The sequence below is a fragment of the Nilaparvata lugens genome, chromosome 2 (genome assembly GCF_014356525.2).
Source record: "Nilaparvata lugens isolate BPH chromosome 2, ASM1435652v1, whole genome shotgun sequence".
Taxonomy (NCBI): Eukaryota; Metazoa; Arthropoda; class Insecta; order Hemiptera; family Delphacidae; genus Nilaparvata; species Nilaparvata lugens.
The window spans coordinates 39,993,460-40,020,995 of NC_052505.1; the positions used below are offsets into that span (position 1 = coordinate 39,993,460).

A 27,536-nucleotide genomic window follows, 5' to 3' on the forward strand; every position below is an offset into this window, starting at 1 on the left:
CCAATTCAATTCTATAATTCCTTTTTCTAATTTAGGTCTAATTCTTTTTTGATGAAATGATTGTGATGACATTCACCAAACAATAGTCTACGTAAATTTTGACGTAAAATTACGTCAATAACTAAAACTTGTTTAATCAACTGCTGTTGAATTAAGCAGCCTATATAAAGTAGTGTTAGGTACCAATTTTATCAATTATCGTTATAGCAAAAAGTGTTCATTTACTACATTGTCTGCATCTACAAAATTTCCACTCTTAGAATGGTAAGCCGGATAAAATTATTCATACCTATATACTGTAGTTCGAACAATTTTCCGAGACTTTCGTTTCCTTCAAGGAGGTTGACTCATCTAAATTCTGAAGATTTGACTTGTAAATAATTCTAAATGATTATCCTGCCGATGCGTTACAAACTTTTTTTCTTCTAAATGCAGCCTTCAATAGGGGCTAATGAGGTGCATGATAAGAAACGTCTTCGAATTCTTGCCGCAGTTTATTCTTCAGTGGTAGTGGTGTTACATAGGTTATCATCCTCCTATTATATACATCTATGAAAACTATCGATTGAAACTTCAATCTAGTCATTGAATCGATTAGGACTCTTCCAGAAACAGACCCTCTTCTCAATCTTCTTGATTAATTTCTATTCTCAATTAATACAAGTTACTCTTTGTTCCATTTGATTAAGATAAGTAATGAAAAATATCATATTGTCAGAAACTAATAATTGTATAATCATAATGAGCATCTTCACATTATAGTAGACTAGTGAAGAATAATGGAATTAGAATCATTATATGTACATTTATTTGCGGCTGCAATAATGTTGAATGGTCTATGAAGTGTTAATGTTGATGGAGTATTTGACTGCCAGGCGATTGTATGAACGACTAACTTGTTGAATAAATTAATTATTCTGATAGAAATTGTGTACGCCCACAGGAAGTATGAAGCCATGAACTCAATTATTTAAAAGAAGACTCAAATCTTTCCTATTGAATTATTTGAATAAATGATGTTCGGCTAAAATAATGCACGTAATACATAATGATTACGCTCTAATTTCATTCTTCAATTACGATTAGATATTTATAATGCATTTGAATTTTTATTTCGACTCTCCAATCTTCCCAATCATTCTGATATAAATAGAACGATAGAGATGAATCTACATACTAATTTCTTCATGAGTTTTTTACATATCAGACTTTTAGATTAATATTCCGAATTTTCAAGTTTCTTACGTTCCTGATATGAATAGAACGATTGAGATAGATTTATTAATATCTTGGGCAATTTATTACAGCTTGGAAGAAATCTAATACTGCTACCGATAATGATGATAATTGTGATCACATTGGAAGTCGTCGCCGAGGTACCACCGAGAACGACAACCTTCTACGAAGGACACACTGATAATGGTCCAAGATTTTAAGCACTTCATGAGTGACTGACTCCTGTTTATTTGGATTAAATGTATTCTTGAAATTTGAAAATGTTTATTGTTATTTTAGAATTTCATCATCGAAAGAGACCCATATGTGTTCATTAATCCCCTTATTTATTAGCAATAGCTCTCATATTTCATTTTATTCATTTGCACAATCAAATTGTGAGATTAGGAAAGAATCAACAGGATAAACCCAAAATAATTGATAACCTATTACGAGGGAGGTACTGGAATTTTGTCATATAAGAAATTCTAGAGAATATCTATGATGGCAATCTTAAAAATATTTGTCATCGTAGAAAAATCCAAGATGGCGGCTATAATTGACGGATCAAAAAAGTGTCTGTTAATGATAGCCGCCATCTTGGATTTTCCATGATGACAAATATTTTGAGATTGCTACCATACATATTCTCTTTCTACATATCATTTCGAAAAGATTCATTACATTTCCAAGTCTGTCCTTCAATTAGTTATATTACACTGTTTTCTAATTTTTTAGGTTTGGCATATTATGGTGAAAAACGTGTGTTTTCCGCTGCAAACAGTACTTTTCTCTCTTTTTCCAATAACGCCCCCGCCGTAGAACATGGACGTACATCCATGAACGTACTATCCATAGAACATGGACGACATCTAATGTCATTAGATGTCATTTTAAAGCTTTAGAAATTTTCTACAACACTGTTTCAATAATATTAGTGTTTGATCATTGTAAAGACATTCACAAGGTTAAAAAAAAATTCCGTCCCCAAAAAATCAGATATTAAGATTTTGTAGTTATATTTCCCATAGTATAAGTTGTTGGAATGATGTGAATCTTTCGAATATTGTAGTATCATTATTTTGATCCGATGTCCTCAACATTAATAGAACTTACAGACGATTTCATGAAAGCCGACATATTTTTGCCGCCATCTTGTTTTTTCATGATGACAAACATTTTTGAGATTGCCATCAAAGATTTTCTCTTTCTAAACATCATTATATGAAGAGATTGATAACATTTTCACGTCTGTACCTTCAAGGAGTCATGAGTTACACGGTTTTCCAATTGTTAGGTTTGGCATAATGGTGGAAAAAGAGTGTTTTCCACTGCAAACAGTACTTTTCACTCTTTTTCTGATGATACCTACTCCAGCCGAAAAATATGGACTTGGGCCCGCCGCAAAGTAGACCCACGCTAATCCACGAAAAGCAACCCACGCCCTGGGATGTTTTGTAAACCATTGCTATAGAAGTACTCATAATCAATCAGCTGACAAATGAATGCAATTCATTGCATGTATTACACAGATGTCTAGAGAAGCCTAGCAATGGTTTACAAAATATCCCACGGCGTAGGTTGCTTTTCGTGAATTAGCGTGGGTCTACTTTGCGGCGGGCCTTACAGCCTTCATTAAGATGTCATTTTAGAGCTGTAATAGGAGGGGGTATTTATAACCAATAACTCTAAACCTGACATCATTGTAACGGGTGGAGGTATTAATAACACTACCCCACACCTGACAACATTGTAACGACGGGACTTTGTTAGCCCCAAATTTCGTAAGAAAGGAAATATATAATAACTGCTCTTAAAATCTCTTCTTAACTATAAACTTGTTCAAATTATTTGAATCCACGGTTGGGAGCTTTGGATGGATTCGTTCATGCAATCTAAAGTAAATGAGCTAATCTGATATAATTGCTCCAAGCAAACCATCTAATATGACAATCTTGCTCCAAGCATTAAACGTTTTGAAAGTTGTTGATAGCTGATTAATTTTCACAAAGTCATCCAACTCTGACTTTAAATTGGAAATTTGTGATAGTTACAATTTTACACTATTTGGCAACCCTGTAATTTCTTCGAATGGAGAGCCAAATCCCAACTTATATTATACAGACTATAGTTCAAATAAATTTCAGAGTGAAGTGGGGTCCAAGATTCAAGTCGACGCTTTTGCATTTCTCTTCATGTATTTATTGACCGAGCGAATTGAGATCTAAGATTCAAGTCGACGATTTTGACATCCTTGGTTGGAGAACTCGCTCATGAACATAATCTTTGAAATCCGAACTTTTAATTATACAGAGTTGGTGAAAATTATGAAAACAGCTGAATATTTCATTTACAAAAATAATTTGACAGTATAGGTTCCATTGGAGATCCCATTTGAAATGAAACCCTTCTATGAATTCAAATTCACTTTTTTAAATGAGAAGGTGGTCATGTGATACATATGATTCCGATACAGAGTTCCAAGAGAAAATGAATGGCGAAATCCGCGCATTGATATCTCAATCCTTATCAGATTTGTTGATGTAAAAGTTGTAAATATATGTTATAAACTAACCAGCTGAAATCATGTGTCAGCGCATAAAGGACTGTCTGTGTTATAGCTCCCAAATTGCCTCAACCGATGTTATGAATGAATGGAAAAACTTTAGTAATTATTGCATGCAATGAATTCTTCAGCTGACTAAATGATAAATCACAACCATTTCCATTTTTTCTTATGCACTTTCAATGTTATTTTTATATCCTGAAAAAGAACGAAGGAGTGAGTCAATTTTGTTGTCCAAATTACATGACCTGTAAGAAGGTTCGAAGAATACGTGTTCAAAATTTGAGGTTGATTGATCAATAATCCTTTCTAAAGTTATTGTGGAACATACAAAAAGACGGACAACGACTTTGGCCGATAAGGCCAAAGTGAGAACTCGCTAAAGCTCATTCAAAAAGGAAAAGGAACTTCCTTCATACTCCATTATTACCGTAAAAATCTGGGTTATTCATCATAAATCAGCTGTAGAGTGGATTATTAATGAATGCATTGATAGCTCGAAGTAACATAGTATTTTCTCCCGATCTTCCTCTGCTTTCAACTCGATCAGCTTTTGATGATGGTAGTTTGTTGTTGTTTACAACAGATGATTAGCATTGTCCATACACCAACTCAAACAGCCATTAGTCTTTTCCACACTGATACGAGAGGACAGGACAGAATTATTTACTCTGAGCATTATGGAGACAGAGGAGGCTGTGGTTATAACTGTGCGAGGTCTACAGTCAGAGTCCTGTAGCTTTGCTTATCGGTGGAGGGCCTCCAGACTACAATACTACCCGTTCAAAAACATGGAACATTTTTGAAAATGTATTTTCCCATGAACAACATAAATGCTCTTTGCATCTTCTCAAAAGCAACGTGTTGCATCTGAAAAGATACACAAGGAGCTTTTTGGAGTTATGTCCTTTTAGCACAACACAGTGTACATCAGCTGGCATGCTCTTTCCATTGTTGGTGATACGTTGCAACTCTCTCATTCATGAGGAATCTCTGTGTGTAGGGAGCTTCCTACACTTGAGAGCGAAATTACTGGTGTCTGGTATTTCGCAAATAGGCTAATGCAGTGAGAAATTAATAAAGCAAACTCAGAGAATCGATTTTATTGAATCAAACATTGATGAGAAACACTCTTCTTATAATAGATTATTCATGGTGGAGATCATGCAAATCTACCACAGTTCATCCTGATGGGTCAGTTGGGTCAGGGAAAGTTGGGTCAGGTTGCGGCCGTCCAGTGGCATCAGCAACGGAGTTCAAAGCAAGCAGAATCACTGCCATCAAGACAACAATCCGTACTAACTGCAAACAAATGTTCATTAAAAATTCATTCAGATTTTTTGATGACATAAGTACGGTACCTTATACTAATAAATGTATGATAATACCGTAATAGTACGGTATAAAATAATGTATAAGACGTACTACTGCGCTTCCCAATGAACTCCAGCCAGCGGCGTCGACTTAATTGAACTGTTGGAGGGTGGGGTGACAGAATCCCATCATGGGACCTTATGATGGGAAGGGGGAGTTGAAACTTACTTTCAATTATTAAGCAATAAGAGAGGGAATCAAATTTCATATTCAATAAATCACATGATAATAGGAGTATTTTGCAAATAAATCAGTTCCACTGTTGAGAAAACTCATCTGTCTCAAGGTTCAACTCAAATTTCTTTGTATCTTCCTTATAAAATCAAGGACACTCATGGTATTGAGTGTTTATCGTCCCAATCCATATAAAAATCTCTGATTTTTGAAATAATGTAATTTTTGAAAAGATTTCAGCTTCTTTATTGACTTCCCCCACCTCTTAGTAATTTTTGGGAGTTTGGGGTGAAGAGACTATCTTCCCCCCCCCTTCAAGTGGGCACCACTAATTCCAGCTCTAATGAGTAAAAAGAGAGTTTATAGATGACTAGCTTACCCGGCGAATAACTTCGTACCGCCGAAAAGTCAATGTATCTCATGTCACCTTGACATGATACTGATATTTGGTGAATCATTAAATTTATCTGACAATCAATATTTTTCATTTACATCTCAATAATACGGACTTCCCATGTGCTTAGTCATGCAGCATTTATTATTCCGAGAACATATTCTTCTCAATCAATTGGTAGTAATATCTATCAGTAAAGTGTTGAATTGAAAAAATAGATTGGTTAAATCAGTGTTTAGAAGATGAATTTAATGTTTTCATAGTTGTTGGTTATCGCAATAGATGGTCCAGGAAATATGCGATATACGATGAATCACACAGGATTCCATATTCATTCCATCTTCCATTTTAGGATGAATATAAGCTAAGCTAAAAAAATAGTAAATTATTCTGTCATTCTTTAGTAATCAATTAATGCAATATGAACAACTAACTCTCTTTCATAATCTGGAATAATTTTTTCCAACATTTTCCAGTTTCTCAATGATAGGGGAGTGATAATAATTATTTGTATAGGTCTTCTAAGGAACCATTTCTACAGCTGGTACCAATCAACTACACTTCAACTCCAAACTACCGTTTTGATACCAGTACACAATTTATCACAGGATGACGTGTTTATTACAGCTGGTAGCTTTAGATGCTAAATCATATTATCACAACATGATCTTAAATCATGATAATCTTCCCGTTCTACGTTAGCCGCTCGGCCGACAATTTCGAAAACATAGGTCTGTAAAATTGATCAATAAATAATAATTATTAGCCCCCCTATTAGAATTTCTGGTCAAAAACCATCCCCAATATTCACAACATATTCTCAAAGTTTCATACCGTTCTGTCAAGTAGTTTTCAAGTCTATAGGGAACAAACAGACATTCATTTATATATACATAGATATAATGGTTCATGATACTATATGGGAGCGTTCAGCATTCACTCAAATGCAGTCTTTCAATGTGGGAGCTTCCATTGGGTTAAAAAAACTTTTTACTGGTGATATTTTTCAATCTTTTTCAATTTTATACAATCAAGCTATCAACATAAAAAAGTTTTTCCAAGAAATGTTCTTCCGATTATTACTTTTCGAGATATGAGCGCCTAAATTTTAAATTTTTGGGGCAATCATTTCAATAAATTCGTTAACGCTGTGCAAAGGCCTGAAAAAACATTCCACTGGTTATATTTTTAAAAGTTTTCCAATTTTTATACTATCAAGCTATCAAAATGAAATAGTTTTCTCAGGAAAACATTTTTTCCGATCATTATTTTTTGTGATATGAGCGCATAAAGCTTAAATTTTTGGGACAGATCATTTAAAATTCGGTAAAAGATAAATTTAATACTAACGATAAATCAACCTCATGGTATCTTGTTGATAGAATAAAAATAATCCTAAAAATAGGCTATTAATTTTTGAGAAAATAACTTTTAGTTGAGTTATTTTTGGTCATTTTGGTAACCATAACTTTCTCAAAAATTGATATTTTCAGAGAATTTTTGTTTTATTCATAACAAATACCATGAAGAATTTATTCTCAAAATTTCATGGATTCATTTTCTGCCGAGTTTGAAAGATCTGTCCCAAAAATTTAAACTTTAAGCTTCATCTCAAAAAGTATAACCTAATGATCGGAAAAAGTATTTCTTGAGCTTTTTTTCATTTTGATAGGTTACAAATCGAAAAAAATGAAAAATATCCAATCACCTCCAAATTAATGGAATATCTCACTTATTTTGTTGTTATAAATTTCACTTTTACATTGCCAAACTGCAAAAATAATTACAATAATAAAATTATAAAAAACACTCGGTCTGTTTCCACCTACGGTAGGCCTACTCACCATCTTGTCAATTCTGGAATATAGCTCCCGATTAACAGTAAAAGTTCAGAATAACTTCCCAAATAACTAGTATAGTTAATTGCAGAGCCGCAAAATATAAGCTGGTGTTTATATACCTTAGGGTATTGAAAATAAGTGCAATAAAACATTTAACAGCAGCAGTTGATCAAACATTATTGTCAAAACAATAGGCCTAATGTGTGGGATGGATGAGATGCTTCAATATGACGTCAAATTTAATAAGTTATTCGGATACACGACCTCACACATCATGTTAGTCCAGTCAATATAGACATGAAAAAGGAGAGTGCTTGCAATTTATATTCTGGTTGAAATTTTTCAATACATAATTTAAATTACATAAGAGAAGTCCAGAACCAATTTTTAATGAAAAATTTCCTTATGCTACCAACAAAAATTGTTTGATCCCAGAAGAAAAAGGACAAGTTAACTTTTCGATGAAATGAGATAATTACATGAATACATTATGGATGTAAAATTTCTAGTCTTTCTTATTTGATTTGGATTTTCAAATCTCAAGTGATCAATAGCAGAAGAATTTTGTTAAATCAAGCATGGGTAAGAACACAGCAGTTAGTTTAAAGATGACTTGAAAATGTTTTGAATACATGAAAATATCAAGAAGACAAGCGCGAAGAGTTCTGCAATGTCTAATAAAGGATGTTGTTGAAGGGTTGAAAAACTCTAGTTATCTGAGTGTTGAATTGGATAATATAAATATGATGTGAACCAGTAGTAAGCAATAGTTTCTGATAATAGAGCACATTACAGCAACATGATGATTCTAAAGAACAAGCTAATCTGTAGAAGTACCAAGCTTAAGATTTATAAAACCCTCATAAGACTTATAGCTCTGAATCGTAGACTAGACTAAGGAAGAACGAAGGTATTTGAACGACAGGTTCTCAGAAAAGTCTACGATCCTGTTTAAGAAGGAGAAGAGTGGAGAAGAAGAAGTAATGGTGAACATGGATATTGATAAGAGGCCTTAGTATAGTACGCTTTATAAGGGACAGGTTCTAAGATGGTTCGCACATATTTACAGGATGAATGAAAACAGAATGCCAAAAATAGAAATCAAAGAGAAACTTCACAGAGAAGGAGACGGGGCAGACCGAGAATACGATGGGAAGTTGAGATCAGGGATGATTTTATAAGGATGGGCTATATAATGAGGAGATTGACAGATAGGGATGCTTGCAGGAATGTTATGGAGGAGGCCAAAGCCCACACTGGGCTGAACAGCTACAAAAATCACTTCAATCTATATTTTTTATGGGCCAAACAGTTCAAGTCATGATAAAATAAGTAAATTTGAATTTAGCCAATTTTATAAATAGCATTGTAAATATGTTTTTATTGAAACTACATGGTGAGTTCTATCAAAATAACATTTAAACTCCTTTAAAAGATGTTTGAACATACTAAACAACCATTTTCTTAAAACTGAATTTTTGGACTTATGCCCTTTGACTATTTGAATTTTCAAAACGATTATTTAAATTGTTAAGTGAATTATCGTATAGAGGTTTTAGGTTTTGATTTTATATTTACAGGATGTAACTCTTTACCCAATAACCTATTGAATGGAATATAAGTCTTATTTATGGGAGTTTTTTAGTATCAAGTAGGGTGACATACAGTAGTTAACAAATCATTTCCTAGTGGCGGCTACGAAAAGTATTATGTATATTAAATTCTTATTATGAAAATGTTATGTACAAAGTATAAATATGCTAGATAAGAATTCATTTAATGTGAAGATTAAACCTCAAGACTACTTGAAGACTTTGGAATTATAGGAAGGGGATTATGGTAAGAGATTATATTATAGGAATAGGATATTGGAACCTTTTTCGCAACAATAATATTGAGGAGTGAATTCCAATTAATGAAGGAAGTTGCAAAAATGCTCAACACAATCTCTGACGATATAAATGAACGAAATGAGAGATTCTCTCATAATGTATTAATATAATTTATTCAAATATAGTCTAATATTTATATTTTTTAAAACAATAATCTATTATGTTCTTGAAGCTATCAATATAATGTTGGAATTAGAAATAGGTATAATTCTTATAATTGAGCAATTCAGATGTCCATTTGAAAACTGTTTACGGTATGCATACCGGTACGTGGAGAAAATAACGTTCAAAACAGCATGGATACTCTGATAGTCTGATCATGTTCACATACGATCTTGTTGTAATTCAAGAGGTTCAATAAGGACGATGTACTTCAAATGAGTTTTCCAGCTTTTTAGTCTATCTTCTATAAACACCTCAACCTCTCTCGCATAAATTTCCTATTCGAAGCATCACAAATCAGTTGATTACTATAATTCTGACATTTCACGCTCATAGGTTTCAATGCTAATACTGTAGGCAAAATTTGCTTGGTATGACCACCATCTCTACCATTAGTTAGCATTGTGAATATGTTTATTTTAAACCGACATGGCGAGTTCACACGGTGAAATTGGATTCTTCTGTTACTTTTGCCCTTGTTCTCCAACCTGTTAACTCTTTTATTTCTTTCCTGTATGAAATGAAGAGCTTAGTGAGAAGGTTTGCAAATTTAACCAAACTTGAATATCAATGCTGTTTAGCACTGAATAAACACTAATTGTGAGGAAATAGGGAAAAGTGAGCTGCTGGACATCAGATTTGTCAAATCTATAAAATTTCCCCAAAATTGAAACTCTTGGTACACTCTACCACGAAAAAATACAAACAAGAGAAATAGAACATTGTTTATTAACTCAATAACTCTACTGAAGTTATTGATTCAAATTTCAGAACCTCAATATGGTGTGGAATCGTAGAAGCTGATAGGGACAATTCAACTACCTACTTTCCTTGTTCTATCATTTTCATATTTTTTTTCCATTAAAAGTAATTTTGAATACAAAGAGCAACTATATCGACACTTGGAGTTATATCATGCTGGGTCTGTAATTATGGAAAAGGATGATTCATCCTTGTGAATAAAACTCCTACTGTGTTTGATCATTACTCCAATTGTAGAACCTTTACAAGAAATAAAATAGTGATGATCAACTTGGGAAACAATAAACGCTACTTTGAAATCTTCTACTTGATTTAACAATCATAAAAAATACTTGAAAGACAACTATATCGTCCCTTGAAATAATTAACATCAAGTAAAGTTATTTCTAATCTCCATTTAGAATGGAATTCTACTGATATTGATCACTTCAATTGCAAACCCTGAATAGCATAAGTATGATATTTCAATTATGACATTTCAATTCCTTCAATTTTATGTATTTGGTAGTGTCTTCATAGTCATTGGATGTGCAGAAATCGTCGGTGACCAATCCTGACTTAGATGAGACCAAAACGAGATAGTAGATGAACACTATTCCCAGGATGAAGAACAATAGTGCAGTGAACGCGAGTAGAATCACAATATCTGAGACTGATTTGAAAGCAACCATTTCGTGTTTCACTCTAGTCATTTCGTCACACATGAATTTCCCGAATGGATGAGCCAGCATTCCAAATGGAGTTCCGTTCAACCAAGGAGGCTCTCTGCATCTGAAACATGCACAGGCAGATGAAAAAAATAGGAAATTTCTTCTAAAAAGCATTATCGGACAACAAACATTAAAATTGCAACAATAAATAAATAATAGTAAAAAATGTTATTGCTCACAATAAAATGAAAGTGAGTGTTTATAAAATTTGAAAATGAAAAGAATTTTTATACTGAACACGATTGAAAATTGTTATTAGATATGAAAGAAGAATTGATCCATAATAAAGTACTGTACCGTACCCAAAAGTGATGACGAGTCATGAGCACCAGAGGTTTATTCAAGTTTTTTTTGTTAATAGAACTATTAAAGTAGAAAATTGGACATATTGTATTTTCATCCAATTATGAACAATCATTTTTGGGTAACAACCGTGGAAGACGTCTTAACTTAATCGGTTGGACTGTAGTTTTATAAGGAACACAATGATGATAAGACGAAATCACAGGCAAACACCTCGAAAACAAGATAGCCGCCAAAATTTTCAGGGTTTTTTATAACGCTTTCATTTTGATAATCGTTCATAATATTCACCTGTTTTTTCACCAAAATATTCGGAAAATCTTCCTCTACAATTGTTATAATATGAAGGTTCCCTCTAAAACGCATATTTCATTGGATATAGTCATCCCGAAACCTTACGAAACCTGTTTTTCTTCATTTTCTCAAAATTCTCCCCATCATAACTTTTTTTGTGCAAGAAATACAGGTAAATGTTAAATCTATGAAATTAAGATAGTTTTCTCAGTTTTAAAATGAATGCTATGTCTTCACGCGGTGTACGTCTATGAATGTGTTCTCCAGCGCCCTCCAAAAAAACCTTGCATGATTTCTACTGCGTTTTTCCATAGGCATGAGGTAAAATGATAGAACTATGAATTTTTCATCACTTCTTGATGATAAAGACTTGAAAATAGTCTCAATCTTTATAATAGATCAAGCCGAATAAGAATATTTGATGATGGAAACAACGAAAATATTCGTCATTATTGAAATATTCAAGATGTCGGCCATAATATTGACAGAATTTTTATTTCGATTTATATTCAGTTATAATGAGTGACATCGGATTGATTCTACCACTGGAGTGTTAAAAAACACCCAAACTATAATATTCGAAAGAATCGTCTGATTTTAAGTACTCTTTTCTTGATCAATAAAACTTCACAAGTGTGGAGCACACTTTTTTCCGGGACAAAATTTCACTTTCCACACTGTAAATGTAATTGAAGTAGATTCTGCGTGATCTCTGTCAACTGTTGATTGAAATTATCCTAAAAAAATGTATATGATGGGAGGAAGTAAGCTCAGATAAAGAATGCAGGCGAGCCAAGCGAGTCTGCTGTTCTCATCTCTGGATGATTAAGCCGGGGGTCCCTTTCTAGAGGATGAGACGAGCAAAGCGAGCCTGCCGGCTAGTTATTATTAATATAACTTCAAAAACATGAAATCTGAATTTTTGAGGACTTACTTCCCACTTTGTAAATATTTTTAAAGAGGAGTCCCCGAAAAAGTTATATTAATCATGAAAAGAGTAGGCTACTCTCGAATATTGAAGTATGGGTGTTTCTAAACACTCTAGTGGTAGAATCAATCAGATATCTCTCACTATAACTGAATAGCAATCGAAATAAAAAGCGCTGGAGAACACATTAATAGACTTCAGGGCGTGAAGACATATCATTTTAAAGCTGAGAAAACTATCTTAATTTTATAGATTTAACATTTCTTGGAGTGCTTTTTTTAGTATCTAGTAATTCAATAATTTGCACCTGGACTACAAAGTTGTGAGGGTAGCATTGATAGAGAGATATTTACTCTATTCCTTCATTAATTTTTTCATTGATAGAAGAATGTCTGAGCGAAGAGAATACCACTTTTAAAAAATATTTTTCTATGGTCCAAGTTACCACATCCATATAAAGATAAAGAACATACACTGAGTGTACTTACATCAAATCATTGAATGAGATAATTGAATGGTTGCGACGGTTTTCGAAGTTGATGAGCCACTGTGATTTGCAGTCACAGCTCCAAGGGTTACCATCCAGCTCCAATCTATCGAGTTGTGACCATCTTAATAGATTTTTGGGCAGATGACGCAGGTTGTTGTTGGTTAGATACACCTAGAGCAAAAACAATTAATTTGATTATATGCATTTCATCTGATATTTATTTAAATATCATATGCCAATTATCTTCTCATTGTGTGTAATTGAAATTTCGTATGATTATTCTTGATAGCTGCAATCGTAAAAATTTATATAATCCACTTATTATTTGTAGATTTCCATGAAAATTTGAGTTTGAGATGGAATATAGATTTCTATATATTCTCGTAGTTCAGTCACCAGGTACTGAAAAAGTTCAGTTTCGAAAACTAATTCCGTACCAACTGATTAGTACATCATGCAATGAGTACTGTAGGCCTATTGGACAACTTGAATACAGAAAATTGACCAAGCCTTGGAACTTTTTACAGAGTGCACCCAAAACTTGGAATTCGGGTTCCGTTTCCAGTTTTCTGCGAAAATTTTATTAGAATAATAAAGGTGAAAAAGATTCTTTGTTTGATATTGTTGGATTAGGCAGAAATCCCAGGAAACTGGGATCTGAGTTGAAAACTCGAGATTTTTGGTGCACTGTGTAGAAAGCTCCAGGGCTAGAAGCTAGTCAACTTGACTAATTGTTCAATATTCCAGAATCATTTCACAAAAAAAAATTGATTCGAAGTTCCTTTCAGCAAAAAATACCTGGTGACTGCACTTATAAGATATTTATAAATTATACATAGACATTACATTGGTTATAGAGTGATTTTTAGCCTTTTACACTATTGTAAATGTGAGGTAATTTATTTTTAATAAAGGAAATTTTGTTTTTTCTCACGAAGTTGGTAGCTCTACTCAATCAGTATACACACGACAAGGAGTGTTGATTATCCTTGAGCTGTGTAACAATCTGTGTTGATTCTGGTCGTCTTATAAACAGAATGTTTTTGCAAGGAACATGAATATTATGGTGAAAGCGTGTATAACTTTAATGGGTGGACATTTCGAGCACATTCTCAAATAATCTCCAGTAACTTAGTAATTTGTAATAAATATTATATTTCTGTTGTATATTATGACAACTATAGATTTTTATTAAAACTGAATTTAAGTTTTATGAATCACATTACGAACTGTGTAACAGGACAAATAAATTACGTAGTATATGAATTTGTGTATTCCCAAAGTTTTTGTAAGATATAGAAAAAGTTGAATTTAGGTGAGAGTCTCTATAATAGAGAACAAAGTACATAGCCTATAAAAGAATTCAGTTATAAAGTTATAATCATGATAAACATATTTGATTTTATAATAGGTCTACTGCGTTAAATAAATAGTAGGCGAATCTTCATTAATAATGAAACACAATAATCATTCATATAAATTCGCTTTTATAATATGAAATAACGTTATTGAATAAAGTAGAGATAATGATCATGTTCAATAAATCTAAAACAAAACAAAATAGATAAAAATGAATGATTGAATCAAATGATTAAATGAATGAATAATAATTCTTCAGATCAGTCATTCAGAGCTTGTGGAGCAGTCATGCTTATATTATATTTTATAGAGAGCATTGTATTTTGAAGTGTTTTAGAGTTTTCGAAGAGTAGACTTTGTCGGAGAGAATTAGTTTATGAGAAGATAACTGCATACAATTAGAAACTTGATTAAATCTTTACATAAATCTCAAAAAAATAATAGCTTTTGTTTTATTTGTGGAGACTTGATAGAATACACTAATATACTAAGGTAGACCCACTAAATAGCAATGAGTAGTAAAATCTCGCTATGAACAAAAATATACCAGCTGCATTAATTGTGCACAGTTAGTTATGCGTATATTATATTTTATAGACAGGATTGCAGACATTGAATTTGTTCAGAGATTGTTCAATTATAAATTTTGAAACTATTCGATTTAGAATATAGATTATTCCAATTCAAGTCACATACTGCATGAATAAAGCAAGTCTTACATTTTTTAATCCATAAGAAGGATGATTTGAAAATGCTTCTTCATCAATGTAAGACAGCTCAGGATTATACGAGCATTTCAATGTTTCCAGATTTGAAAGATTGGTGAAAGTGCCAGCCTTAATAGAAGTCAAGTTTGGCATACCAGAAAGAACAATTTCTCTTAAATTTACTAAACCAGTGAATGATTCCTTGTTTATTTCGGTCATGGGATTCTCATTGAAATCAATGAGTTCTAAGCTGCTGAGGAAATGCAAGGAATCTGGAACTCTTGTAAATTGGTTTCCATTTATGTAGAGTTTCTTTAAAGACAATTTTTTTAAATTTCGGCAATCAAGAGACGGGATATCAGTTTTGGCGAGGTCCAGAACCTGTGGATGAAAAAAATACGTGTTTGAGTTTAGTTCAAGTTACAAAAGACTTCAAATTAATGACGTTTATGATAATACTTTGAAACCTACGTCAAATGAAACACAAAGAATCATAATAGATAAAAATGGTACCTACGTAAAACCAAGTGAAAACATTAACTACATCTGTTCACATTTGAACTCCATTTAAAAATTCAAACTGTTCCAATATTAGATTGTCATTATTGACGTTTCAAGCTCAACAAACAATAATTATGTTTTTTATTTCAGGATGATTTGATAAAGAGTCACCGTGAAACCGAATAATATATAATGTGAACTAAATTTCAATAACTGAAATTAATTTCATAGTAGACAAAAATGTACGTAAAATAGAAAAAAAATAAAAGTGATATAAGATGATATTACTATTAGATAAAGAGAATGGTCAGATATTGAAGAAATAACGTTTTTATTTATGCCTTTTGAGACTTTTTCATGATGGCAATGTTGGAAGGGATAATTCCATTTATAATACTGAGAGTGACACAAAATGTGTCAAGGAATGTCAGGAAAATTTAAAAACATAAGCATGTAAGGAAAACATGTATTTAACTCTAATAATTAAAACACTAAAAACTTGCCATTACTCAAGAAACATTAGGTAATCTCGGTATAGTCTCTTGGCCCCCTAAAATCGCCAGATGTGTCCACCTGAACCGATTCATGAGGAATCTCCAAAACAGATTCCAAGAATATATTTGTACAGAAGAGAACATTTTTCAGAAGGAAAGAGAGGGAAATATTTTTCAGAGAAAGACAAATTTCATCAATTTCTTTTGAATTGCAAATTTTGCTGTTTCAATTCTTCCAGATAAAACTATTGTCCAGTTAGGAGGCTACTATATTATTTGAAAATACTATTTTTTTGAAAATTCCGTGTTCTGCATCAAATGAACAAGGTTTACGCTACTATCTCCCCCATCTATTATTGAAATCTATCTAAATAATAATATTATCATAATTTTATTATAATCATTATATATTTTTTCAACAATTTACTTCCGTATTCATTTTGAAAATAAAGGTCACCCAATCTGTCACAAACCGGATCGAAATTGGATTATATTATTTATCCAAGCCTTTATAGGCTTGCTCACCTATATAAATTACAATATTGTTGGAGATGTAATTTATATTTATAGATGAGTGGTAATATAAGATTCTTATTTCGACACACGGCAAACAAATAAAATAAACAAATATATATACTATATAAACTAATTCATCCATTATTCATACTAAAAATAATGAGTCAATAGAACTCAATAATGTAATCCCAGGTCTCAGAACTACAACAAACTCAAAAGCAAAAATTTAGTAGCCTGTTTAATAGAAATTTCAAAAAAATTGAAAGAAGGAAAAACGCTCCAATACTCTAGAAAAATAAAACTGATAGGTCATCGAGCAATCCACTTCAAGAGTAAGGGATACTTCTTCCTGTATTAGCCTATAGGACTTTTGAAATTCAATGAAAAATGTCTTAAATATTAAGAAATACATTATCGATTGAATCGATCGAGGAATTTTCCTTATTGGCTAACTGGCAAAGACCATAAATGTATATACAATTTACATTTATGAATATTTAGGTTTCTGAATGATGCAGTTTTATTCTGCTAGAAGTTTCAGTTCATTACCACCTATATTATATTAGAAATCTTATTTTTCAAAAATGTTCAATATAGGTAAATAATGAAAATGTATTCAAGAGATATATTTTACCTCCAAAGTAGTAACAGAGTTTATAGCTTGGAGAAAATTAAACTGATATGCCGCCGCCGACTTGAGAGGATTTCCACACAGATGCAGTTCTTTCAAATAAGGCAGATGCTCGAAAGTATTAGCATTCAGCGAGGTGATCCGATTGAAGCCAACTAACAGAACTTTTATTGGTAGAGGTTCGTAGAGATTGGATGTGAAATTGCCTCTCAACACATCAGCCCTCAAAGTTAATCCTAGAAACAAATTGAAATTTATTAGGCTACACAAGCAGAATCTTGATGAATTTATCGATCAGAAGAAACACACACAAACACACACACACACACACACACACACACACACACACCACACACACACACACACACACACACACACACACACACATGTCCCTATCAAATATTGATGAACCTTTCATGATTACAAATATAGGCTAAATACAAATAAGATCAATTGAGGCGGTCTGGAAAGCGGATCAGAGTTAGGTAATTCTTTCTAGTGTTATTTTTTAAATTCAATTCGATTTGTATTCATAGAGCTTTGTAAGTTTGTATATCATGATTATGATTGTTGTCATTTTATTTTTATTTTTCAGAAAAAAAGTTATATACAATATAGCTGTATCTTAATACAGGTTAGTAATAAATTACGGTGTATTGTGATCAAGGAATGATGATTTTCATACCAGTTAGAAAATTGAAGCTCAAATCCAGGTATTCCAAGTTGGGAAGGTTGCTGAATGCTCTTTCTTCTATAATTTTGATATTGTTATCTTTGAGATTCAATTTTTTCAGTCTGGCCAAAACGGGCAAGGAAGGGATCTTCTGTATGTAATTGTTGGAAACATCCAATGATGTAATCTGAAAATGAAAAATTGGTCACTCTGAATAAAACTAGAAAACGTTTCAATGGTGTGTTTAATGTAATTGAATAAGTGGTTACAATTTCCAAATACTATATGAGTTACTTGGGTTGTTGAAAAATATTTGTTCGGTGTTAAAATAGAAAGCATACTAACCAGCAGTACTTATTTTACTACTGCTTAGTGCGGCTAGAGTAATTGATTATGTGATAATAAGCTCATTTGAGAGCCTGATTTGATTTGGATTTGAAAATTTTTAGTTGCCACTTGCCACAAACAGAACAGAGGTCAACTGCTTCTCCGTCCGTTCATTAAAGAAAATCACGCGAAGCAGTTAAATCTTAAATTTCAATGGGATGGAAAAATTAAGTTCAGAAATTTTGTTAAATAAAAAATATATTCACCACTTACATTCCCATTCACCCAGTTTAAAACTGTTGACAAGTCATGTAACATTCGTTTACTGTAGTCAGCATTAATTTGCTTGTCTCCAAGAGGGTAATTTGACAGATTACTATTGAAGGAATTGATGTTTTTAGATTCATCTTCTAATGTTTTTCCAGGCAACAGCAGAACACATAACGTTGATATGATAATCCTGTGAAGGAGCAGAACAGAACCATAATCAGATACTCAATTCAGTGATATGAACAATAAATACCGGTACATTTACATCGTTATCTTCAACTAATCATTATTGTAGATGAAAATAATATATTATATTGCAACTAATCATAATATTGCATTTTTATAAAACTAGGAGTGTTCATGGTATGATTTATTAAACTCTCTTTAATACAAGCATTTATTGATAATTGTCAACTAACTTTGATTAATTTTGATATAATTAGAATTGAATCACTTGTAAATTTTCAAGTAGCAGGCTGTTGCAATATTTCAAGTATTTTTAAACATTATAAAAGTTGAATAATTTTCTCTATCGAATATTAATTTTCAAGAAGTAGGCTGATTTTAGAGACTAATATTTTCAGCTGAGACAGATAATATTAGCAATATTAGTAGGGCTATTTACGTTTTCTATTTCAAAAAACCTAAAATGATGACTAGTCTATCTATATATATAAAAGCGAAATGGCACTCACTCACTGACTGACTGACTCACTCACTCACTCGCAGTACTAAAAATCTACCGGACCAAAAACGATCAAATTTGGTAGATATGTTCAGTTGGCCCTTTAGAGGCGCACTAAGAAATCTTTTGGCAATATTTTAAATCTAAGGGTTGTTTTTAAGGGTGTAAAGTTCGTCTTTTAGCATGTATATTCTTCTTCTCCCAATCTCTTAATTATAATTGAAATTTCCATATCATATGTTACTATAGAACTATAATCTAGATAGAGTAGGCTACCTCTTCGAAACAGTTGTTAACTGGCAACTAAATTAATGATTTTGTCAGGTTGGCATTAAGTTGAGTTGACTTTGTTAGGATGGCACCAAGTTGAAGATTTAAATGCATTTATCGCGGAAAAATTGATTGGGCACTGCTACTTCAATCCTGGGAATATTATATTACTAGCCGTCAGGCTCGCTTCGCTCGCCATATCCGTTTAGCCAGACGTTTAGTCTGGCCCCCGACTGGATTGTCCTAACATATGATGAAAATGCTCAAATGAAAAATGCAGGCGAGCGAAGCGAGCCTGCTGATTTCATTCTTGAACGATCCAGTCGGGGGTCCAGGGGGCGGAGCCCCCTGGCTAGACGGATATGGCGAGCGAAGCGAGCCTGACGGCTAGTTTATTAATAAGGATTATTCATTATTTTTTTATTGTGTTCGAATATCTTTTATGGCATATAATGTAGGCCTAATCCCAAAATCCCTAAATCCCAAGTGGTAAGGTAGGCTACATCAGATAATAATTTTCCAGTTATGAAATATATATGAAGTGATAAATGTGTGCCGATTGGAGTTAACAAAGCAACAGGAAATGAATGTTGAATTATTATCTTCGAAAAAGATAGAAGCTTACAGAAGAATTCATAGCTTCGAAGAATTAAGAGCTTTTTAAAAGATTGAAAGTTGTGCTGCAAGGGCATATTACATGAAATGATCACAACGGTACCTATTCAAAAAGGAATAAAATATTCTATTCTAAAAAATATGGAATCGACTGAAATTCTTACCTGGAACTTGAATGAATCATGATGGCTCACATATCACACCTACTCACTTGAATACTGAATCATTGTTTTCATTTTGTTATCTGTTCAAGTAGGTGCCTTATCAAACTGATAAGAACATGCCCGATTCAAGTTGGAATAAAATTCCCATTCTGATGCGATTGGAAACAACCATTATTCACTGGAGACCACTAAAGTTTGTCTTCATTGAGATACTTTCTTATAGGATAGCCTAATTGATAAAAATGAGCAACACCGGATAAATTCTTATGACTCTATGAAAGGTATGACTGATTGGCCAAGGCATTGGTGTTTATTCAAGCAAAAGAGCATCAATCAAATTTTTATGATTGAATTTGATGAATATCACCCACTTTGATACCACATAATTTTCAATAGACAATGAACGAAAATCTACACTTCTCTGAAGAATGTTCCGAAAGTTATGTAAAAGCATTAAAAAACCATCAACACAATCATGGTATTATAATATATAGAAAACTATTCACAGTTCTATTTACAGCAACCTTATTGGTTATTATTTTTCTATAACAATCGAATTTCAATTATGAATGATGGAATTTTTGGCAGATTTATTCCTATCATTTCTTATGAAAGGCCTATTCATTCTCCAAATATCAAACACGAATCAAACCATTTTTGAATTCTCCTCTCTCCAGCTTTCGATATTTGAGGAACACTGGTCTTTAATTGGTGATAATTTCCTGATATGTGTTTGCAAGCTTCAATTTTACAGATTTTTCACCTCTCATCCCTAGATGTCCTTTCACTTGAATTTGGATGTATTGAACTCTCAAACAATCATTTTTCAAATATAATTCTATTTTCGGTGTATCTATAATCTGATTTTTTTAAAATCCCACTCTTTTTTAGAGTCGAGTCAGTCTTATTACACTCTAATATCATGCTATACTTTCTCACAATATTTATTGAAATGGAATACTAATTTCTCCACTAGTTCTTTAGACGTTTTACAGTAGGCCTACAGGGGGGATAACTGCTATTCGCCAAATCTGAAGATTGAATATTGACTCCAATGATAAATATATCAAGTTTAAATATCATATCAAATGAATATAAAATAGTTGGTTCAAGATGATTAAATCTTTATCTTTGGAATGTTTATTTTGTACATTGAAAGAGTAAGACATTTTATTAGTATTCGCAAGCTAAAACTGACTACATTAGAACATAGCATAAACAATCTATGTTCATGGAATAATCTAGATTGTTTATTCCATGATCCGGAGATTTCCAAAATTTTTCAAGTATTTTTATAGAATGGAGAACATACAACACTATACAATCAATCGAGATGATTTAATTAAAACAATTCGAAGAAAGTCAACAATATTTACATGATGGCTATTTACAAAATAGAAGTACACAACAATAAGAGTAGTGAAGATTATCCAACTCAACTATTCGAAGTTCTGTTTGGATATTACATATGCATGTAGTAATCTATGAGTGTGGAGAACAATGCAAATCCTGCAGCTCCAAAGATGCCAGCTTTAACACCCGCTGAAATAGCAAAGAAAAAAATCTATCATACCAGTTTGAACCGTGAGATTCACAGGTTAAACTCCTTCAACTTTTGCAGATTTCTAGTCTAACTTCTCAAAAACAAAGGCTCTATTTACATTATTTATTAAATGTATTCATGGTTATTGTTTTAGTGTGAGCAAAATATGTTGCTTCTGATAATAAATACGAATTGTGAATGATTATATTGACAAATAATACTATATTAATTAGTCTGGATTGGCAAAATGTATTTCTGCATTACGAATTCAGATAATTCAGATAAAAAGGCAAAAAGTTCGTTTTCATAGATTGCCTACAGACTGATGTATTTTGATATTACTCACTTTTCCTTTATAGGGCTTCTACAATTATTGAAATGAAAAAGAAATTGTCAAGTACATTTTTTTTATTTTATTTTACACAAATAGTTTCAAATCATTTTCAATTGTAGTTGAAAATGTAGTAGTCTAATTAGTTAAAGCTAGTTTTGTATCAATAAAATATGAAAAAATGTTATTTAATAACTTTTATTTCATTTCATTAATATTAATACAATCATTATTCTATCAGCAAGGTGACTTCTAACAATATTACTTGTTCTATACTGGATTATGCCTGTGTTATTGCCGATTTCTCGATCACTCCTCAGTTATTCCTGGATAGATTGTGTCAGGAAGAGAGACAAATTGCACTAAATAGTTTTGAATTTACTATTTTATAATCAAATTCTTTACTGTTCAAGCGGAAATTGTTGAGAGATAGTCCAGTACCTACAGTAGAAAACATTATTCAATAATATTATAAATTATTCTATAAATATTCTAATTTTTCATTCAGACCTGTCCTCTCTAGAATAACTCGGACATCTTTGAGTATTTTTTATGTAGAAGTTTTTGAAATTGAATCGAATGATAAATGAATAAAATTTTAGTCGAAAAGGCTTACATATTATGATTTCTTAGGTACAAAAATACTATATACGAAGAGTGAACTCATTACAAACCTTCCTAAGATATTTTCCTAACAATTATGAGTTTATTTTTGATTCAATGGTATTTTGTTTTGAAAAATAATATAATTTGTTACCTCTTAATCCAATCAATCCACCAGTCACACCGCCTGCATAGGTGCCATTTCTCCAATCTGACTTCCCTCGATACTGTATTTGGATATTAAAAAAATAATTATTATAAGCGCCTTTGCAATAAAAAAAAATACAAAACACATATTTTTTAGAGTTCCATCACTCAAGCACATTAGACGCTAGGATGGCCTAGAATAGCTGCTCTACTTTAACCTTTGACCTAAAACATTACCTCTAAACACAAACCATTTTAAGTTAGTATATATTTTATAAATCTAAACATATTGCTCTGGTTTTGAACTGAATCATTTTTATTCATTTAAAGATTCATTTCTTATACCTCCCTTATTTCCCACTCCATTCTCATGGTCCCTCTTATGATAATATTATCTTATTATTCTTTTCAGAGAGTCAACAATTATTATTTGTTGAATAACAGCCGATTCACGTGAATTTATGTAGTAACTTTCTTATATTATTGATATTCAAATTGCATCCCATCTTCATTCCGATTATCAATGTCTCATACTTTGTAAAATTCGTTCAATAATCATCTATACTGTAATTTATTGTAAATTAGTGTAACATAAGCCAGAATATATTGTAATATACATGAATTAAGAACTTTAAAGAACTTTTGGCCATTCAAAACACTTAATCATTTTATCTGATATGCTTCATTATTTGCTTATGGGTTCCTCAAATAGCTGTAGTTTATTCTTAATCGTACCGTATTTAATTTATGATTAGCATTGAAGTGTTGTTATTTTTTTGTGTGTCATGATTATTTCAATGTTTGCCAGATTCATCAGACCTGGCAATGTAAAATGAATAATATCAAAAATAGTTATCTTATACCAGATATACCGTACCCACAAGATATTTTCACATGTATTAAATTATTAAGAGGGAAAATAACATTTTACAAGAGTGATTGACATAAAAAATCTTTTATGAATCACTGATTCTATTTTAGTGCCTGAATGATTAATGAATCATTATATAAATGGTGAGGCTAATACAGTGAAGCAGTGAAGCTAATACAGTAGAGCTAGTAGCCTTCATTGTAAAAATCTTTTAGCTTAGGAGGTTTTTCAGAGTAAAAAATACTGTAATTGAATTTCACTTTGTACTTAGTAAAAATGAGGTAAAGTTAGTTTCTCAGATTTTTTATACTTGAAAAATATTTTTCAACAAATGCTTATTACAACCTACTAGAACTCGAAGGAGACAATAAGTTTATTGGAGAATTTTTAAAGTTCAATATATTTTGTTCTACTTTTCACAATTCTTTTTTTGGTACATGACGAATACGTTGATAACTCACTGGGATTACAACACAAATAATATATGTGTTTACATCTCTCAATTCCACCGCCATTTTTCGAAAGCCAAGTGATTCAAGCACTTCTAAGATAGTGAGAAATAATATCGTTCTTACCGATTCAATTGTACATTCAACAGCTGCAAATACTGTGCCAACAAGAGCAAAGTTTTTTGCATAGCTCAGTGTTGTGCCTTTCATTTCACGCAGAATTTCACGGGCGGAACTCTGTTTCATTTCTTGGCCAGGAACAGTCATGGGACTGACACTTGAAGAGAACAGTCCAACTGCAGCCCCGAAACCGTAACCTAGGTGAGAATTGAAATAACAACTTAAATAAATTGTGTCTCCAATTTAAAATGATACTTCTATACTGGAATACAAAAAAGTCATGCAGACTATTTAAGAGCGAAAAGGATAGAAAACTGGAATGCCTGTTCCGGAGTGGCAAGATTCTTAAATTTTTATCGCCCCGCATGTATTGGGATCTTTGAGGGTGACACATAGTGGAGCGTCAAAGGGAGTGTTGAGTGGAATACATGTATTGAAATGGGTACATAACAAATCATACCGCTCCACTATTCGCCATCATTCAATTACTTTAATGTAACACAAAAACCAACCCCACACAGAGATGCAGCCTGCAGATAAATAACCAACAAAATAATTATTACTTGAACTTGGCCAAACAAGAAATTGAAATATTTAGAAAATTCCTGGCATAATAACTACTATAATGGGTCTTACCTATTCAACTTGCTACCTACCTGAGAAGTTAAAATCAACTTTTTACAGGAAAATTAAAAAAAAAATGCAAACAGAAGTTATCTATTAGATAGGCTATAATATTGCATCAAAGAATATAGGCCTAGTATTTAAAAAAGACAGGCAATCGCTTTTCAAAACTTGACAACTCCCACAGTCTTTTGAGGACAGATCAAGTTACATGCTACATAATCTCAAATTATACGAGCATAATTTATTCTGTACGTCTACAGAATGCATGACCTCATTTCTGGCGCGTCCTTCTTATGATAGGATTATTCATTTTATACCGCTTTCATAGTGTTCCCTTCAAAGACCATGCATTCTATGAACGACCGGAAAGAATTCCGCGCGCTTATTTTGCTTGTAACCTATAGTTTAGTAGGGTTATTAAAACGCGATCAATAACTATTTTGTTCAAAGTGTTTTTGATGATTCAATAATTCATAGGCCTAACATTATTTATTTTGAAATAGCCTAAACATAGTAAATTGTGAGATCATGGCATAAAATGCTAAAATAAGATGTTTTTTTTATAGTTTAACGGTACAGTAATGTGAAAAAACTTTGATAGTGTTACAATAACTGTTTGATAACTTTATACCTAAGTATAATGGAAGTGTTAACCTAGTAGTAGTTATCCTAAAGTGAAGCAGAGGGATTGTAGTTTTTAATACACAACTTTTTATTTGGCAATTGTCACACAGACTGTAGACAGATAGACTTTATGCGCCGACACATGATTTCAGCTGAATTAAGGTAGGCGCACACAGATCGTAATCGGGCGGACAGCACGCATCGGACGATTAGGTTTGACGCATTGTTTTCAATTGGAGTGCGCATACCTATACTATGCGGTTGTTTTCAATTGGAGAGCGCATACCTATACGATGCGGATAGGTATGCACACTCCAATTGAAAACAATACATCAAATCTAATCCTCCAAGAGGGCACTTTAGTATATGAGACGTTAACGTCTGTCTGCAATTATTTTTTTTCAAAGTGAGAGTAGAAGCTTTTATTAGTGTTTACTAAATTTGATTATTCGAAGTATTGGAACTCATTCATTTAATTTTTTATCATTTATTAGTACCTTCAAATGTTAAAATCATTGAAACGGTTTCTAGATATCGATGTGTCATTAATTTTCCTTTAAGCTTCAGTATTGAAATCATGTATCACATGACCACCTTCCCATTTGAAAAATGGAGTTGGATCCAGGATGACAGACAATTTTTTTTTTTCAATTGGAATAGGATTTCAATGGAACCTTTACTGCAATATTATCATACTTGTAAAAGATATGTTTAACCTGTCTGTTTCCACAATAATTCTCACCAACTCTGTATAATTACAAGATGCGAACCTTAATATAACAGATCAATACAACAGTTCATGAGCTAGTTTTTCAACCCAGGTGTCTCTAGTAATTATGTAAAACAAAAAAGTGAGGTTAATAATTTACGGTAAACAGAAAGGTTACTTACCAAGAACACAACTCATGCCAGTTTTAAAAGCACAACTTTCAAATGCAGCTTCAACCATCTTCTCTTCATTTGTTTTTATGTACACAGGACCCATACTTCGAGGAATAACAATATTCTCTCTAAACCTATGAATATCACCAAGAAAATAAACAGCTAATGTATCCAAAGTTTTATCATTGAAAAACGCTGCCCTTTGTTTTTTATCCTCGACAGCCATTGTAGAATATTGAAATTAGCAAGTTAACATTCAAATTAGTTTTAAATTATACTGTAAAATAGAGATATAACCCCAAAAATATATCAAAACTTTTCAAACACACTAACTAAACTAACCTCAACTTTATGTGGCTTTACAAAAATCTCTATCAATTATTTTGAAGATCGACTCTCGAACAAGCGATCTCGACATTTGCTTCAACAATCGACATGAGTGGGTGGGCTCGTTCTGGGAACATGGTGAGTGGTAAATTGTCCCAGTTCCAGCGGTAAACTGTTCCATGTTGAGTGACTGGTGCAAAACCACTATTATAGTGAGGTTCTTATTATAATGGCAGTGGAGAAAGATAGGAGGACAACGTGGCCGATTCTCTGTATTGTCAATGCCTTTTATAGATCGTATAGTGAGGTCCACGTCAAAAACAGATTTTGCATCGTTGCGGAGCTAGATAAGGATAGTACTACCTGCTTTGGCGAATGATAGACAAGGATAGCAACATCAAAGTTAATCAAATACTGTTATTATAACGTGGACTTCACTGTACCTGAATCAGGTTTGATGTAATTGATGTAATACCAACTGTTCATTCTTGTTTAAAATAATCAATTTTATTTTATTAAGAAAAAAATATATTTTAAATAATTTTATAATTAAGATGAAATATTTTGTTTATTATTTATCAATTCTACATTGTTAAACCCTTAAAAACAACCCTTAGAGTTAAAATATTGCCAAAAGATTTCTTAGTGCGCCTCTAAAGGGCCAACTGAACATACCTACCAAATTTGAACGTTTT

At 32.3% G+C, this 27,536-nt stretch overlaps 2 protein-coding genes and 1 long non-coding RNA gene across 3 annotated transcripts in view; 1 reads left to right on the forward strand and 2 right to left on the reverse strand.

Annotated features, from left to right (window-relative positions):
* Positions 1 to 20,452, reverse strand: part of LOC111043533 (toll-like receptor 8) — a 34,672-nt gene extending 14,220 nt beyond the window's left edge. Inside the window, exons 1-7 of the mRNA XM_039420073.1 lie at positions 20,318 to 20,452; positions 18,587 to 18,773; positions 17,999 to 18,173; positions 17,317 to 17,549; positions 15,184 to 15,552; positions 13,104 to 13,276; positions 10,848 to 11,151 (exon numbers count right to left, since the gene is read on the reverse strand). Of these exons, the coding sequence (XP_039276007.1) occupies positions 10,848 to 11,151; positions 13,104 to 13,276; positions 15,184 to 15,552; positions 17,317 to 17,549; positions 17,999 to 18,173; positions 18,587 to 18,773; positions 20,318 to 20,337 (1,461 nt within the window). The 5' untranslated portion in view covers positions 20,338 to 20,452. The remainder of the gene's footprint in view (positions 1 to 10,847; positions 11,152 to 13,103; positions 13,277 to 15,183; positions 15,553 to 17,316; positions 17,550 to 17,998; positions 18,174 to 18,586; positions 18,774 to 20,317) is intronic.
* On the forward strand, positions 191 to 1,497 carry LOC111043526. The gene is made up of 2 exons (XR_002605582.2): positions 191 to 264; positions 1,308 to 1,497. It is a non-coding gene; the product is annotated as an uncharacterized LOC111043526 (long non-coding RNA).
* A 1,184-nt stretch (positions 20,453 to 21,636) lies between the features above and the next one.
* LOC111043527 (mitochondrial import inner membrane translocase subunit Tim22) lies at positions 21,637 to 27,010 on the reverse strand. The gene is made up of 4 exons (XM_022328504.2): positions 26,524 to 27,010; positions 24,388 to 24,578; positions 22,949 to 23,021; positions 21,637 to 21,859 (listed from the first exon to the last, which is right to left on the reverse strand). The coding sequence occupies exons 1-4, from the start codon at positions 26,738 to 26,740 to the stop codon at positions 21,780 to 21,782; spliced, it is 561 nt and encodes a 186-aa protein (XP_022184196.1). The 5' UTR covers positions 26,741 to 27,010; the 3' UTR covers positions 21,637 to 21,779.
* Between the last annotated feature and the right edge of the window lie 526 nt (positions 27,011 to 27,536).

Excerpts from the sequence above, each read along its gene's own strand:
- LOC111043527 (XM_022328504.2), bottom strand. The coding sequence starts at position 26,740 with ATGGCTGTCGAGGATAAAAAACAAAGGGCAGCGTTTTTCAATGATAAA. Across the intron at positions 24,579-26,523 it reads TGGCATGAGTTGTGTTCTTG|GTTACGGTTTCGGGGCTGCA; the intron begins GTAAGTAACCTT and ends ATTCTCACCTAG. Across the intron at positions 21,860-22,948 it reads TGGATTGATTGGATTAAGAG|CGGGTGTTAAAGCTGGCATC; the intron begins GTAACAAATTAT and ends TTGCTATTTCAG.